At 41.8% G+C, this 16,112-nt stretch overlaps 1 protein-coding gene across 1 annotated transcript in view; it reads left to right on the forward strand.

The window, feature by feature from the left end:
* The window catches only part of rin2a (Ras and Rab interactor 2a), a 64,203-nt gene that overhangs the window by 37,427 nt on the left and 10,664 nt on the right, over positions 1-16,112 (forward strand). The window contains 6 exon segments of the mRNA XM_029669449.2: positions 2,161-2,261; positions 3,718-3,928; positions 4,390-4,501; positions 5,412-5,484; positions 8,026-8,117; positions 15,175-16,110. Of these exon segments, the coding sequence (XP_029525309.2) occupies positions 2,161-2,261; positions 3,718-3,928; positions 4,390-4,501; positions 5,412-5,484; positions 8,026-8,117; positions 15,175-16,110 (1,525 nt within the window).

A 16,112-nucleotide genomic window follows, 5' to 3' on the forward strand; every position in this document is an offset into this window, starting at 1 on the left:
AGAATGGTACCAACACATCCTCCGAGAGCATCTTCTCCCAACCATCCAGGAACCGTTTGGTGACAAACAAGGCCTTTTCCAGCATGATGGAGCACCTTGCCAAGAGGCAAAGGTGATAACGAAGTGGCTCAGGGAACGAAACATCGATATTTTGGGTCCATGGCCAGGAAACTCCCCAGACCTTAATCCAATTGAGAACTTGTGGTCAATCCTCAAGAGGCGGTGGACAAACAAAAACCCACAAATTATGACACACTCCAAGCATTGATTATGCAAGAATGGGCTACCATCCGTCAGGATGTGGCCCAAAAGTTAATTGACAGCATGCCAGGGCGAATTGCAGAGGTCTTGAAAAAGAAGGGTCAACACTGCAAATATTGACTCTTTGCATCAACTTCATGTAATTGTCAATAAAAGCCTTTGACACTTGTGAAATGCTTGTAATTATACTTCAGTATTCCATAGTAACATCTGACAAAAATATCTAAAGACACTGAAGAGGCAAACTTTGTGGAAATTAATATTTGTGTCATTCTCAAAACTTTTGGCCACGACTGGACATCCCAGCAAACAGCCTATTTTAGTACCAAACCCGTACTTTACATATTTCTTGATATATTAGATGTCCGGTAGTTACACTTCTTAAAAATACATGAAGATGTGTCAACTTGCCTGCAAATATTTTGGAGAAAATTTGTGGACTATTCACCATGTGGCCATTGTTGAGGGGTGCAATCCCATCACCAGGTAATATTTGTAGGGGTGTGGCTTAAGACATTCGTTCTACAGTCTTTTAATGTGTTTCAGTATTGACATCAAAAGGTGGAACATAATTTTTTTTAGATGTTTAAAAATAAACAAAACTACTAATTAGATCGGTATCTTTATTTCAATATAATAAGAACTCTGTTCTATTGAAATAATAAAAGTAATAAAAATGTATTAATTGCTTTATTTTCAAACATTATGTTTAGGAGTCAGGGTTTGGGTCAACCACCTTTTTAATAGAAATAGGTGTTTAAACATTTACTTTTTACTATATAAATTTAACAATATGTTTGCTATTGCCTTGGATTGAATTAGGTTTTTTTAGATGTTTTTTTTTTGGGTGTGGGACTGCAATTTACACCACTTCTTTAGAATCAAGCATATACGTAATTGAGCAATCTTCCTGATTTGTCGCCTCATATGAAATGAAAACACCCAGAGGTGACGGTTGTCAAGCTGGGGTCTTTGTTCTGTGGTAATGATGCTAAACCATTGCTTATTTTACCTAACTCACTTTCAAGATAAGTGGAGATGTACACTAGATATTGTGAACTATTGCTAATGTAAGTAATTCACTATAGAAGCTGATGTCGTTTAAGCATGGCTAATGTGGTTATTTAGGGAAGGTTGTATTGTCTAAATCTATTGGATTCTAGGATTAAGCATGTGTTAAAGCTTCCGTTTGCTCTTCCCCGGCTGTGTGTCTTGGCAGTGAGCTGTAGTGGGAGAGTAGCAGGCAGTGCGTGCGTGTGTGCGCGGTTTGCTGCCTGGTGCTCATTTATGGTTAGACTAACAAGGAGCAAGGAATGGCTGTAGAAGCATAGACTCTGAGGATGGGGTCTGGGTGCGTGTATGAGTCCAGTCAGATTTCACAGTTGTGTGTGTGTGTGTGTGTGTGTGTGTGTGTGTGTGTGTGTGAACTCAGTTAATTTTGTGTTCGTGTGTTTGAAACAGTGACCTATACTGGATATGACTGGTCTGTGGAAAAATTCCAAATTGGACTATTTGTTTTGCATGGCTGGATTTATTTATCTTGTAAACTTCAGTATCAGCGTGAGATGTTTTAGGCTAGAGGATGTTATGTGAGTTTGGCGTCTCTTCTGTTTTGTTTTGTCTAGAAATGGGTATTTTTCTCTTTCCTTGTCGTCTTGGCCCGTCAGTAAAGGGGAAGTGGCTCTTCTGAGGCGAGGGTGGACACACACACTGGGAGGTGACTAACATTTTCCCTGCTCCTGAGTCTGCAGGAATGAGTGAAAAGTAGTCTCACGCAAATACAAGAAATGTACACACACACACTCTCACTCGGTTTCATTTCTTTCTCAACTTGGTTGCTTCTATCACTCTTCCTTTATCCCTCATCACTGATCATTCTCCCGTCTTTCTGTACTGTAGCTGATCGACTCATTTGCCTGGGAGATCGGGACTCTGAAGAGGGAGGTGGTGCAGAAGGCTGAGCCAGCAGAGAGGGACCCAGAGCCTGTCATACTACAGGGGTAAGTGTGTTTAAAACAGACCGGCAAACTGACTAACAAAATTGTTATTTCTGTTCTTTCTGTTTACTCTAGTACCAGTATGATGAGAAGGCTTGCTTCAGCCTCCTTCATGGGCTGATGTAGAACTAACGTTAGCTGTGCATGTTAGAGGGAGAGGAAACAGTGGAAGACATTCAAACGGGGATTGTTTCGTTAAGGAAGGAGTAGAATATCCTTTCAGACCTCTGTTGCTTGTTCAAATGTAATAACAGTGGTTAAATTCATTGTTACTGGATGCTTGATAGGAATGATTGATGATGATAATGATGATGAGTGCCAGTTTGAGTAACGTTGATTTTAGTTCCACTGTAATTCCCGGTGTCCACCAGCAGGTGTGGATAGTGTGCTCTGGTCATTCACGTAGTGGAGTTTCATCATGTCATTGTGTTGACAGGAAGTCAGAGGGATCTGACAGTGGAAAGAGTATAAGAGTATAGGATTTTCAAAGTGAACACCAAGCATATTTGTGTAAATTAGATAATGGGTTACAGGTTACCTGACATTAGGTACATAATAATGACATGTAGATTATAATAAAATATACCCAGTATTGGCTTCATTTTGTCGATTGAGGTCGTTTCGGTTCGATTATAAAAAGGAAATTGCGTTTTTCTTACATTTGTGAGTGCATACATTTTGGTACTGGTCACCTGTGAGAATTGAACCCACAACCCTGGCATTGCAAGTGCCATGCTCTACCAACTTATTGTGTGGGTTGAATGCTGTAACAACACAGAATAAAATAACTCATAAAAGTCCCATGATGGTAGTGCCTGCCCATTACTGCTTATCACTTATTAACCATTTATTCATATTTGATGACTTCATTATTTTATCCAACTCATCTCTATAGAGCTGCTGCCTACGCTGTCTGACAAAGTCACTATTTAGTCGTTCTTCAAAGTAAATAAGGCTTTTATGACTGCTGAATACCAACTATCAATCACTTAGATCAGGGATGGGCAACTCTGATGGGGGTTCGGGCCCCCCCAAAAGACCAAACTCCTAATGAGGGGCCGCAGTGGCTCGTGGGTCTGCGTACCCAGCACCCATTTCTTCAGAAGTATGAGTGGTGAGGGATACGGGCCTCAGTAAGTGTGCTTGCTTTGCGTCATTTCATTTTTAGATGTTGTTGGGTACATTTGTCCTTCTCCACTGAAGTACTGTTCCTCCTGGGCCATTATGCTTATCTCAGTATTGAAATCCATTTATAACTATGATTCATCTCAATATTACTAATTGACTCCCATGCTAATGTATTACATTCCAGTTTTTATTATTAGTCTGTTTGTATGTGCACTTGTGCATGCTTGCTTTTCTGTGTACGTGTGGGTATTACTATCAGGAAACATATAGGATTTGAAAGGTATATTTCTAATTGTATCTCTTCCTCTCCCTATCTCTCTCCCTCTCTCAGGCTGGATGGGGAAGTGGGAGGTCTGTTTCTACAGGCTCCTCCCTGTGTTGGTGTGGGGGCACGGCTGGCTGGAGCTAGAGATTCAGGCTACGACTCGTTGCGTAGAAGGATGAGTGTGTTGGACAGGCTGGTGCAGACGCACGTTGTGTGGCTGCAGCTGGGACTTAACCATGCAGACTCCACAAGCATACTGGAACCGCAGCCCACCGGGGTGAGACCAGATACACTCAGTCATTCTAATATTTTTTTAATTTAATTTTTTTAACTGATTGTGAAACAGGAGTCAAGTTTTACATGGAGTTTCCATTATTTAGCCATAGAGGTCACACTGTGATTTCCATCTCTTTTTTAAAGCTGCATAGATAGTCAACATAAAACATCTCACACGGCTGTTTCATTCCATTTAAAGAGCAGAGCCATTTATTTGACAGCCATTTCCGTTTAGGTAATAGGAGGAATACAGAAACCAGTTTTAGGTGCATCAGTTACTTGACCCTACCATTAAACTCCTATTCATGCAACAACAACCTCACAATACGCAAAGACACCTCGACAATCTCACACAATGGAGGACTAATGGAGACATATACTTTCAAACTATCTGATATTCTCCATTTCAATGTTTTTATTGTTGTCTGTGTTTCTCAAGTTGCTTTTTTACCCTGTCTGCAGACGTTTCTGGTGAGGAAGTCGACTACCCTGCAGAGGAAGGTGATCTCTCTGCGTATGCATCAGGACTCTGAGACACCCGTCAAAGACTTCCCTGTGAAGGAGAGTCAATACAGTAAGCACCTGCCTATTCATTCCCACCTGCCTATTCATTCCCATCTTTATCATTCAAATGTATCCCGCAAATACATGTGGTTATTATAAGCTTATTAAAAAAGAAAAAACAATTTCCCTCTGATCATTTGAATATTCTATTCTAATGTATTCCTTTTGCTCTCTGTGCATTTCCCCTTGGGTTTGCTGTGTTGCTGTCACAGTTTACCGCTGTCTAGTACAATATGTGACGTCATCCTGGGCCTCAATATTCTCTTCTCTCTTTCTACTTACATGTGGAAGACATTTCAGTTGAATGCATTCAACTGACTAGGTATCCCCCTTTCACTTCACTTTCCCTGCTCCGAGGTCAATGCCGAGAGCGTTTGGAGTTTCCCAAAAACCTATTTCCTGATACTTACCTAGTGAAACTAGTTGTGTTATGTAGTTAAGAGTCACACAAAAGGTAACCTTTAACAAGGCTTAATATAGCCACATCTTGTTGATGTTCTTGAAGTGAATAGAAAAATCTTATTAGGCTATTTGTTGGGTGTGTTATCCCAGAAAATGTCTCACCAGGTGTTTTTGCCTTTCTTTACTAATGCGATGTAGCCTGGTAAGTGTGATGGCCTGTTGCAGCTTGTATGTGCACCAAATGCCTACTAGGTGTAGGCACACCCACTCAGCCATGCCAGCATGCCAAGAAAACAGACTTACCCTTCTGCAAATATGTGAGCAACAGTTAGCTACTCTCATGATAATGCTAGTGGTGTGTGTGTGTATATAGTATGACATAGTAGTTCCCAAGTGAAAACATCACTCCAACTCCCTTCTCCCATCTAGGAATATTGCCATGCTTTTGTTCTGATTATGCAAGTACAGCTTTGCTCCTGATTTTGAAGTTCCTTAAATATAAATGTATCCCTTCACAGCATTCTCCTTGGAGGGATCGGGCCTCGGCTTTGCAGACCTGTTCCGTCTTGTGGCCTTCTGCTGCATCAGCAGGTAACACACACACACACACACACTACCTCAAGAAACACTACCTTTCTCATCCTAGTTATAAATCACATATTCCTTTTGAAGAGGAACACATGGATCCCAGAACTTACTGAAAGAACCATGCTTCAGTTGAAGTACAGAGAATGGCATTTACTAGCCACCTCATCACTTCACGTTATTGCACTGAGACTATTGCACTGTTTTCTTCGAAAGCTAACAATGTCAGTCGAGTCTGCACTATAATAATTCTAATTACATATTGACTTGGTTAGTTGAACAAGCTCAAGGCTTTTCAAACAATGCTATTAAAGCTTGGTTAAAACGTGGAGGTTGAGCTTGATTGAAAACACATTATTGTCTGGTGATGCTAATGAATGGCAACATGTCAAGGCCACAAATCAATAGGGATGCGGGGTGGAAAGCAGGAAGTGTCTATGAGGAAGAAAACAGGCCTTGAACTGTCTGTAGCTTATGTTTACGTATAGAGACTGGAACAAAACTGCAAACAAAACATAAGGGGTCAAAAATGATCATGAACTTTGTACAGTATGATTTCAACTGAGTGCATGGCTCAAAGTTCTCAATTCTGTTAAGAATTTGTTGTATTTTAATTAGGGTTCCCATTTAGCTGTTGCAGAAGCCATCTTCCTGGGGTCCACACAAAACATGAAACATAAAATGAATAGACAAGAACAACTCAAGGACAGAATTACATTTTTTTTTAAATTAAAGGCACACGTAGCCTACATATCAATGCATACACACAAACTATCTAGGTCAAATAGGGGAGAGTCGTTGTGCCGGAGATGTTGCTTTATCGTTTTTTAAAAACCAGGTTTGTTGTTTATTTGAGCAATATGAGAGGAAACGGAGTTCCATGCAATAAAGGCTCTATATAATACTGCTTTCTTACATTTGTCTGGATTTGGGGACTGTAAAAAGACCCTGTGTGTGTGTGTGTGTGTGTGTGTGTCAGAGCTGTGTGTATGTTGCCTATGCAAACAATTTGGGATTCAACACATTGTTTCTTATAAAAATAAGTGATGCAGTCAGTCTCATCAACTCTTAGCCAAGAGAGAGACTGTCATGCATAGTATTTATATGAGCCCTCTGATTACAATGAAGAGCAAGATGTGCCGCTCTGTTCTGGGCCAGCTGCAGCTTAATTTGGTCTTTCCTTGTAGCACTCGACCACATGACTGGGCAATAATCAAGATTAGACCAAACTAGAGCCTGTGGAACTTGTTTTTTGGAGTGTGGTGTGAAAAAAGCAGATCATCTCTTTATTACAGGGAGAGGTCTGTCTGTCTTTACAACCATTGAATCAATATGTTTTGACCTTGACAGTTTACAATCTAAGGTAACGCCAAAGTAACTTGTTAAACAGCCATACCACTCATTACCAGATTCAGCTGAGGTCTAGAACTTATGGAAGGATTTGTACCAAATACAAATCTTAGTTTTAAAGATGTTCAGGACCAATTTATTATTGGCCACCCATTCCAAAACAGACTGAAACTCTTTGTTAAGGGTTTCAGTGATTTCATTAACAGTGGTTGCTGATGCGTACATGGTTGAATCATCAACATACATGGACACGCATGCTTTGTTTAATGCCAGGTCATTAGTAAAAATTAAAAGAGTAGAGGGCCTAGAGAGCTGCCCTGCGGTACACCACACTTTATATGTTTGACATTAGAAAAGCTTCCATTAAAGAAAACCCTTTTACTTCTATTGGATAGATAGCTCTGAATCCACAATATGGCAGAGGTTGAAAAGCCATAATATGTTTTTTCAACAACAGGTTGTGGTCAATATCAAAGGCTGCACTGAAATCGAACAGTACAGCTCCCACAATCTTATTATCAATTTCTTTCAATCATCAGTCATTTGTGTCAGTGCAGTGCATGTTGAGTGCATGCTGAAAGTATGTTGTTAATATGTTTACAGAGAAATAGCATTGTATTTGGTCAAATACCATTTTTTCCAACAGTTTGCTCAGCAGAGCTGGCAGAAAGCTTATAGGTCTACTGTTAGAACCAGTAAAGGCGCTTTACCACTCTTGGGTAGCGGAATTACTTTGGCTTCCCTTCAGGCCTGAGGACAAGGACTTTCCTCTAGGCTCAGATTAAATATATGACAGCCTATGACAAAATAGCAGCCTTATTTTACTCTTGAAATTATGTTGGTTACATTTTTTTGCCATGATAATGTCAATTGGAGCTTAGTAAATGTGCACTTCAGACTCATAAGTTATCTGAGACACAGGAAGAACAGGGTGGGGTGCTGCGCCTCTTGGCCTGTGTCTGTCTGTCTGCCTCTCTCTCGCTCTGTGTATGTGTCCACTCCTTCTCTCTCTAGCCCAAGAAACCACACATGGGACAAACACTAGTTAGGAAAGGGCTGTTTGGTCACCCCAATTAAATGACTCACTGCAGGGACAGTGATTTATTCCCTATTTCTTACTCTCTCTCACTCCATTTTCTTTTTGTCTTTCTCACTCATTTTCATCTCACATATTGACTCTGTCTGCCTCTCTCTTAGGGATGTCTTGCCATTCACCCTAAAGCTTCCTGAAGCCATCTCTGCAGCCAGAACACCAACAGACTTGGAGGAGGTGGCCAAGCTAGGAGCAGGTGAGTGTCCACTAGACTGATACTATGCGTTTTATATTGATAATGCATGTCTGAAGCATGAAGATTAAAAGTGTAGCCTCCCTTTGTATCTGGATGGTCATTGACTGCCTGCTAGTTGACTTTCGTTGCTTTAGAAAAGTATTGTTACTACCTTAGGTCTAATCCCACATCTGTTCTGTTTAAAACCAAGCTTTTCTTCCTCAGGGTGTTCTCGTAAATCACATTTAACCACATTCTCCAAGTTAAACTAGTAAAAGCCCAAAGTGACATGGCTCAATGAGTCACCCATAATAACAATGCCTCTCTGAGCCCCAAATCAGTGCTGCTCAGCTGGGCACATGATCAGGAGAGCACTGGGGCTTTGGAGCCCCTGAGTAGGCCTCACTAGGGTATTAAACCTCAGACTCGGTCATGAACCACTCTCTGTGCAATGTGCTCTCTGTGCCAAAGCCGTAATGTCACTTTGCCTGGCTGCATCTGAAAGAGTTGATATATAGTACAGGCATCTGCAAAGACACTGATTTGATAACACCCTTCCTTTGGTGTGGTTTTGAGTGATCTTCACACACAGCAGCCCCACTGTCTATTTTTCCCTATGAGTAATGTGAGCAGACTGCATTGAGACTTGAACAATGATTGTGTGGACGTAGATGAGCGTCAGTGAAGGTTCACATATATTTTAATGACATTCATATAGGTGACCATGCCGGAGATGAGCTGTGTGTGTAGGTAGGCTATGTCGCGTCACTGAAATGTGGCTTTGGACAGAACAAAAGACATCAGTGCTGAGTTCTGACGTCTGGATCGGTAACCGCACCTGTGACGTGGGTCTGATTCAATACAATGGGGATGTGTCCTTCTATGCTTCAGAGAAAGTAAACTCTTTCTTTCATTCTGTCGGTCTCTATTCAACCCTTTGTCAGAAGATGAGCTTGATTGAAAAAGAAGTACACAGTAGCTGGACGTACTAGCAAGGCTTGTTAAATAAGTTTTTTTCAAGCAGCGAACCATTAGCTGACATTTCTGTCTTTCTTTACCAAGAGGCTAAACTTTGGCCAAGAATGAATTCACTTTGTCATCTGTCTGAATTTCAGGTTTCCTCCCCTCATTGTCCTCAGCTCACCCTAGATTTTCCCAGCTGCCAGTTTTAGACAAAGACATTTCCCCCGTTAGGCCACACCCTCAGTGTCTCAGGGCAGTGTTCAGGATGAAAAAATGTTCTGCATCGTTCAATTAAACGGAAATGGTGATGTTCTGAACGACTAGTTGAAAAACTGTGAGGAATTGTGGTTTGGGGAACACTCCGCTGCCCTTTAAATACCTCTCTTATTGCTTCAAGCCACACCCCACCAAACAGAGCAAACATACCTCAGTCTGTTCAAGAACACTGAAGAATGTTTTGGGGAAACGTTCATTTCAAACCATCAAGCAACATAGCAAATATTTAATCAAACTGAACTCAACACAGGTGTGTTACCTGAGATACAGGGTTTCTGTTGCAACCAGTTTAACCCTTGCCTCCCCACATCCCACCACATCAGTTATTGTTAACACTTTGTGGATAAATGTGTGATATTTTGGTCCAAGACAAGTGATTTTATGTCTGGAACAGAACTTTCATCAATAATAATATTTTCCAGAACCCAACAAAATATCAAATACCACTGCTATTGTTGACAAGGAACAAAAACGGACTTTAAAGGTAACCAGGGGTGGAACTTTCACTGGGGACGGGAGGGTCATGTCCCCCCACAATGGGTTAGGGGTTATCTTTGTATGCATTTCTTTGATTATTTAGTTTTATCATTACAAGTATAAAAACAAAGTTGGTCACAAAGCTCACGTGTCGCACAGAACTCGTTAGACGGGACTGACAAAATCGCACAGAATGACTGGGGGAAATTAATTGAATGTAATTGATCTTCCTATGAATTTGGCTTTAGCAGTTGAACTGTTTTGGCCATTTTCAATTATGACCCCATGCCTGAAATCTATGACTCTCAGGAACACAGAATGTTTTTAGGGAAATGAATTTATATTCTGTTCTAAGAAAGATGAAATACACAATGATTGCCTGAACTTTCTTCTGCTTTCCTGAATCTTCCAATACCTGTATGATGCACTTCAATAACTTCTAAGCATACTTCATTCAGACTGAAACAGCTTTGCTATTTATAAGGCCAGATTCAAAAGTGTAATCAAATAATTACATTTGTTTCGGATACCCCCAAGTGTCCTAGAATAATGTGAAGGGTCCATGTTATCACTGTCTTAAAGGCCCAGCGGAGTCAAAATGTGATTTTCTTGTGTAGCTCCTGTTTTGAGCACATTTAAACATATGCTGAGTGTATGAAAATGTTTTTATAATTGGTGTTTTTGAGGGAACCAAATCAAATGTTAAAGGATATATCGTCACTTTTTAGACTTTTCTTTTCTCCATTTTCCCTGAATTAAGTCTTATGGGGCCAGGAGAGGCTGTCATCCACTGTTTTGTTTCAAAAGCCACTGCTAGCTTGAGCTAGATTAACCACAAACCATAGGGATAGTGGCAAGCTCACAGTGTTCAAAATTGCAAGACAAATCAACTCAAATACTTAGTTTGAAGTTACTTAGAGGTGAATTGGCCACAACATTTGAACACTGTGAGCTTGCCACTATCCCTATGGTTTGTGGTTAATCTAGCTCAAGCTAGCAGTGGCTTTTGAAACAAAACAGTGGATGACAGCTTTGGGGGTTATTGTTGCCTAAAGTTAGCTCAAGATGACAGTGGACGAATAACAAAAACAGCAGAGAAAAATAAAAGTCTTGAAGGAGGAATGGGGCAGGAAAAACTGACAGAGCTGGCGAGCGAGGGATTGAGAGCAAGAAGTGGGGGGAGGAGAGCGTGCTCTGTTGACATTCCGCCCCCATGCACTCGTTATCATGTGTGAGTCATAAGTCTGTGTGTGTGTGTGAGACATGACAGTGAGGCTTCAGACTGGACGGCAGTGTGCTCTAGAGGTCTCTCACTAGTAAACTAAAATCAGAGCTGGTCTTTGTCTGCTGATGTGAGAACAGTAAGTCAAAGTTTCTCTGGTCTTACATTGTGATGTGACTTTGGCTTAATATGGTACGTCTTTGTCTTTAATTGTTCTAGAGTTTCTGCGTTTTGCTCTGTCTAGTACAGCACTATAGTATATGCTCTTCAGTTGGATGCGTCTCTTGCAGTAGGTTAGTTCTGTCATGCTGCTTTTTTCGACTGCAACACCAGTGTTACACTAGTGTATATGCCCTTATGTTATACTAGGTACATTGTTTCCGTAGCTAGGGCTGACCGCGAGGACTTGTGAAGAGCCGAATCAACAACCTCTGCATAACCTCTGCATAATCTAAACAGTTGCTTTGTGAGAAGTTGTTCAAGTTCACAGTTAGCCTCTTATGTAAATGAAAGCTGAAAAGTACCAGTGGCCTGGCTTTGGCCCAAAGTAAGAGAAGGTCCACCGGAGCCAATGTCCAGTGATACTCGAGTTCTGGCCCGCGTAGATGGAACAGAAAATTCTGAGCCTTTTGAGTAAAACACTGGGGTAAATCCTGTATGGAAATGCACCAATAGTGTATTTGGTTGGTACATGGCTTTGGTTGCTAAGTTGGTGGCTGTGTTGAGTAGTGACCAGCGCTGTTCTTTCTAAGTCTTCTATGGTTATATCATGCTGATTTGGAATGTTATTGTGTTGCTGTTATGTAGACTGGTATGGTTGTACTTATTTGCAACAATGTGTTAATATGTTTTTTTGTATGAATACTGTAATGTAGGCATTGGCAACGTGGTATGACAGTAGCTTAATTGACTCGATGGTCTAATGTCTGTGTATTGGCATTGTTTTATTAGCATACTTTTCAGTTACTACGTTATTGTAGCCTCTGTTAATGTAGAACATCACTGCATGTTACTTTGTGTTGATATTATATTACAGTGTTATGCTATCCTAATGTTTCTCTGTAGTGTAATATCAGAATGATTGACTCCTGCAGCGTTTGACCATTAATGTTATTGTGAGTTAGGGCAATATTGAAATAATGTAGGTGTAATATTGGCATGCTGTTAGTGTTATCTTACTAGTGCTGAGTGATTTTAGGTTTTTAAACAACTAATTGAGCAACTTCAGTTCAATTATTTGAATTCCATTTCATTCTGTTTTTTTCAGTGAGCTCAATGCGCACATTGCACAGTCCCCCCCCAAAAAAAAATACTCAGCAATTTCCACACAATACCCCAAAAAAACAAAGCGAAAACTGTTTTTTATTTTATTTTTATGTTTGCGAATGTTTTAAAATTAAAAATAGAAGTACCATATTTACATAAGTATTCAGACCCTTTGCTATGAGTTTTGAAATTGAGCTCAGGTGCATCCTGTTTCCATTGATCATCCTTGATGTTTCTACAACTTGATTGGAGTCCACCTGTGGTAAATTCAATTGTTTGGACATGAATTGGAAAGGCACACACCTCTCTATATAAGGTCCCATAGTTGACAGTACATGTCAGAGCAAAAACCAAGACACGAGGTCGAAGGAATTGTCTGTAGAGCTCAGAGACAGGATTGTGTCGAGGCACAGATCTGGGAAAGGGGACCAAAAAATGACAGCAGTATTGAAGGTTCCCAAGAACACAGTGGCCTCCATCATTCTTAAATGGAAGAAGTTTGGAACAACCATCTCTGCAGGACTCCACCAATCAGGCCTTTATGGTAAAGTGGCCTGACCGAAGCCACTCCTCAGTAAAAAGCACATGACAACTTGCTTGGAGTTTGCCAAAAGGCACCTAAAGGACTCTGACCACGTGAAAGAAGATTCTCTGGTCTAATGAAACCAAGATTGAACTCTTTGGCCTGAATGCCAAGCGTCTCATCTGGAGGAAACCTGGCACTCACAACATGATGCTGCCACCACCATGCTTCACCGTAGGGATGTTTTTCAACAGAATTGAGGAAAAGATGAACGAAGCAAAGTACAGAGAGATAGATCCTTGATGAAAACCTTCTCCAGAGCGCCCAGGACCTCAAACTGGGGCAAAGGTTCACCTTCCAACAGGACAACGACCCTAAGCACACAGCTAAGACAACGCAGGAGTGGCTTCGGGATAAGTCTCTGAATGTCCTTGAGTGGCCCAGCCAGAGCACGGACTTGAACCCGATTTTAACATCTCTGGCGAGACCTGAAAATAGCTGTGTAGAGACGCTCCCCATCCAACCTGAGAGGATCTGCAGAGAAGAATGGGAGAAACTCCCCAAACACAGGTGCGCCAAGCTTGTAGAGTCATACCCAAGAAGACAAGAGGCTGTAATCACTCCCTAAGGTGCTTCAACAAAGTACTGAGTAAAGAGTCTGAATGCCTAAAATGTTATTTCAGTTAAGGGTTTTTGCTTTGTTATTATTGTGTATTGTGTATAGGGTGATGAGGAAAGAAATTTGTTGAATCCATTTTAGAATAAGGCTTAACAAAATGTGGAAAAAGTAAAGGGGTTGAATACTTTCCGAATGCACTGTAAATTAGATGTGTACTGTATACATGGATAATGTCATTATGTCATGTCATTTTGCATGTATAAGGGGAAAACACTGCATCAAACCTTTACTCTTCAGTTAACACACACACTCTCTCCCTCACTCTCATAGACACCACTCGATATCCCACCAATACATACACTGCTCCCAGCTTTTAAAACGATAGGCTCAAAACAATTGAAGGAGCACCAGAAAGAAATAGATGTTTGGTTTAGTTTAGGCTTACATTCGGTTTATATGAATCCTACCTTTTGAAGCACATCAGATTCTTTTCCTTTCTTCCTGTCAATCAAATTATCCTAAACCGACTGTCAAAATACCAGGTTTTTAGCTAGAACAACATTGTTATTAAACCAGTAATTGGCGACCCGCGATTAGTTTAAAACGGCCCACGACATGGTTTGTGAAATTATGTAAAATGCGTGCGAATCACAGTAGGAGAAAAAAAGGCATCTCTGGTAATATGGGTGATCTTTTTTTTAACTGTTTAGACTAGAGACAAGTTGTTTTATTCGCTGTAAAGCTACAAGCATGTGCTCCATTTCCCCTCTGGCACTGAGGCTGCATGAACTTGCAAAGACTCCTCAGACTGGTCTGTTCTCTTCATTATAACAGACGATGAAATTATACAATGTATCAACATTGCTTGCTTTGCGCTGCTCCAATGTAGCAAATCTAACAGAAGACTCATCAGGGTCTGCATCCCCGCTCGCCATCAGTACTAAATGATATATTTTTAAAACTGATGGCGGAATCGACACATGGCTCCCGAGTGGCACAGCGGTCTAAGGCACTGCATCTCAGTGCAAGAGGTGTCCCTGGTTTGAATCCAGACTGTATCATATCTAGCCGTGATTGGGAGTCCCATAGGGCGGCGCACAATTGGCCCAGCATCGTCCTGGTTTGGCCGGGCTAGGCCGTCATTGTAAATAAGAATTTGTTCTTAACTGACTTGCCTAATTAAATACAGGTTAAAAAAAAAGAGCAGACGGAGAAGCAGGTGAGTGAGGCCTGGTAGGGGATGGGGCTGGCTGATTACAGCTGCCGTGTGATATGAGCATATTCGAGACTAGTGGCTGTTGCTTAAATTCAACTGAATTTATAAACCAAACTGACTTTCTAAACATTTTATAACAGGCGCCAGCAGGTTCTTTAGATTGGTAGGGCTGGAAAAAGTTGGTAGTATCATATGAAACGGTACTGCGGTATTCTAAAATGTTTGCATCATAAGTATCATGACGTTTTGGTACCGTGATATTACCGTGGTACAGGTATACCGTGCAACACTAATGTATAGTGCATTTAATGTTTAAAACTTATGGAAATAGAAAACTGATCGGTTTTCTATATATATATATATATATATATGTCGGTTCAATTATAATATATATATATATTATAATTGAACCGACCTCATAAAGCACTAATCACTCAGCGCTATATCTTTCAGTAATGTTGCTGTTGTAGTGTCTGACTGTTCTGATATTGTCTCTCTCCTGTCTCTGCCCTGCAGGCTTCTGGGACTCTGAGCATTGCTGCAGGAACAAGAGTTCCGTCTCCCGGTTGTCCGGGACAACCATCCAGGACCAATACCTCAGCCCCCTGGTCACCCGCACCCCGTCCCAGCTTGAGTGTTCCCAGTCCAACGGGGCTCTCTGCTTCATCAACCCCCTCTTCCTGAAGGTTCACGACCCAGAGGGGGGCAACCACACCCCTCCCTCCTCCACCAGCTACTACAACAACCCCCACCACCTAAACAACAATAGTACTACAACAACTACAGAAACAACGGTACAAGGTCAACAGCACTGTACCAGCAACCCAGAGCAACTTATCGACTGCACAAACAGCCCTCAACCCCCTAGCAACAGCCCTCAGAGTCCTAGCCCTGGCAACAGCCCCCAGCATTATAACAACAGTGTGAGCCAGGCTAAGAGCGTGTCCCGCCCACCACCGCCTCGCCCCCCACCTCCCCATTGTGCTCCCCGTCGCCCTGCCCCTCCTCGACGCCAGTGCAGCATGCCTGAGAAGATATCCTGGATCAACCCCCCCAAAGAGAAGGACAGGGTGGGAGAGAGGGAGAAAGGAGGAGAAAGAGAGAAGGGCAGTAGCCTTCTCTCCCGTCTGGGCTCCTCTCTCAGCATCAGTCCATCCTCTTCTTTCCTCTTATCCTCCCCTCCTAAGAAGCTCAGCATCAGTGCCCCCATCTCTATTCCCTTGTCCCTCTCCTCCCCAAGTAGGCCGAAACCCACGCCGCCAAGCGACGTCGACTGCCATCTTGCTCTCGATGACCAGACTATTGAGAACGCCATTTCTCTCAGTCTGGCTAAGCTGTCACTGAGAAACGCCACCACCCCTGATGACAACACAGAGGGAAACAGTCCGTCCACTCAAGACCCAGCCCCTCCCGTCGAGAGGAAGGAGGAAGAGAAAGAGGAGGAAGAGGGGACA

This window comes from Oncorhynchus nerka, linkage group LG10 (assembly GCF_034236695.1).
Source record: "Oncorhynchus nerka isolate Pitt River linkage group LG10, Oner_Uvic_2.0, whole genome shotgun sequence".
Classification (NCBI taxonomy): domain Eukaryota; kingdom Metazoa; phylum Chordata; class Actinopteri; order Salmoniformes; family Salmonidae; genus Oncorhynchus; species Oncorhynchus nerka.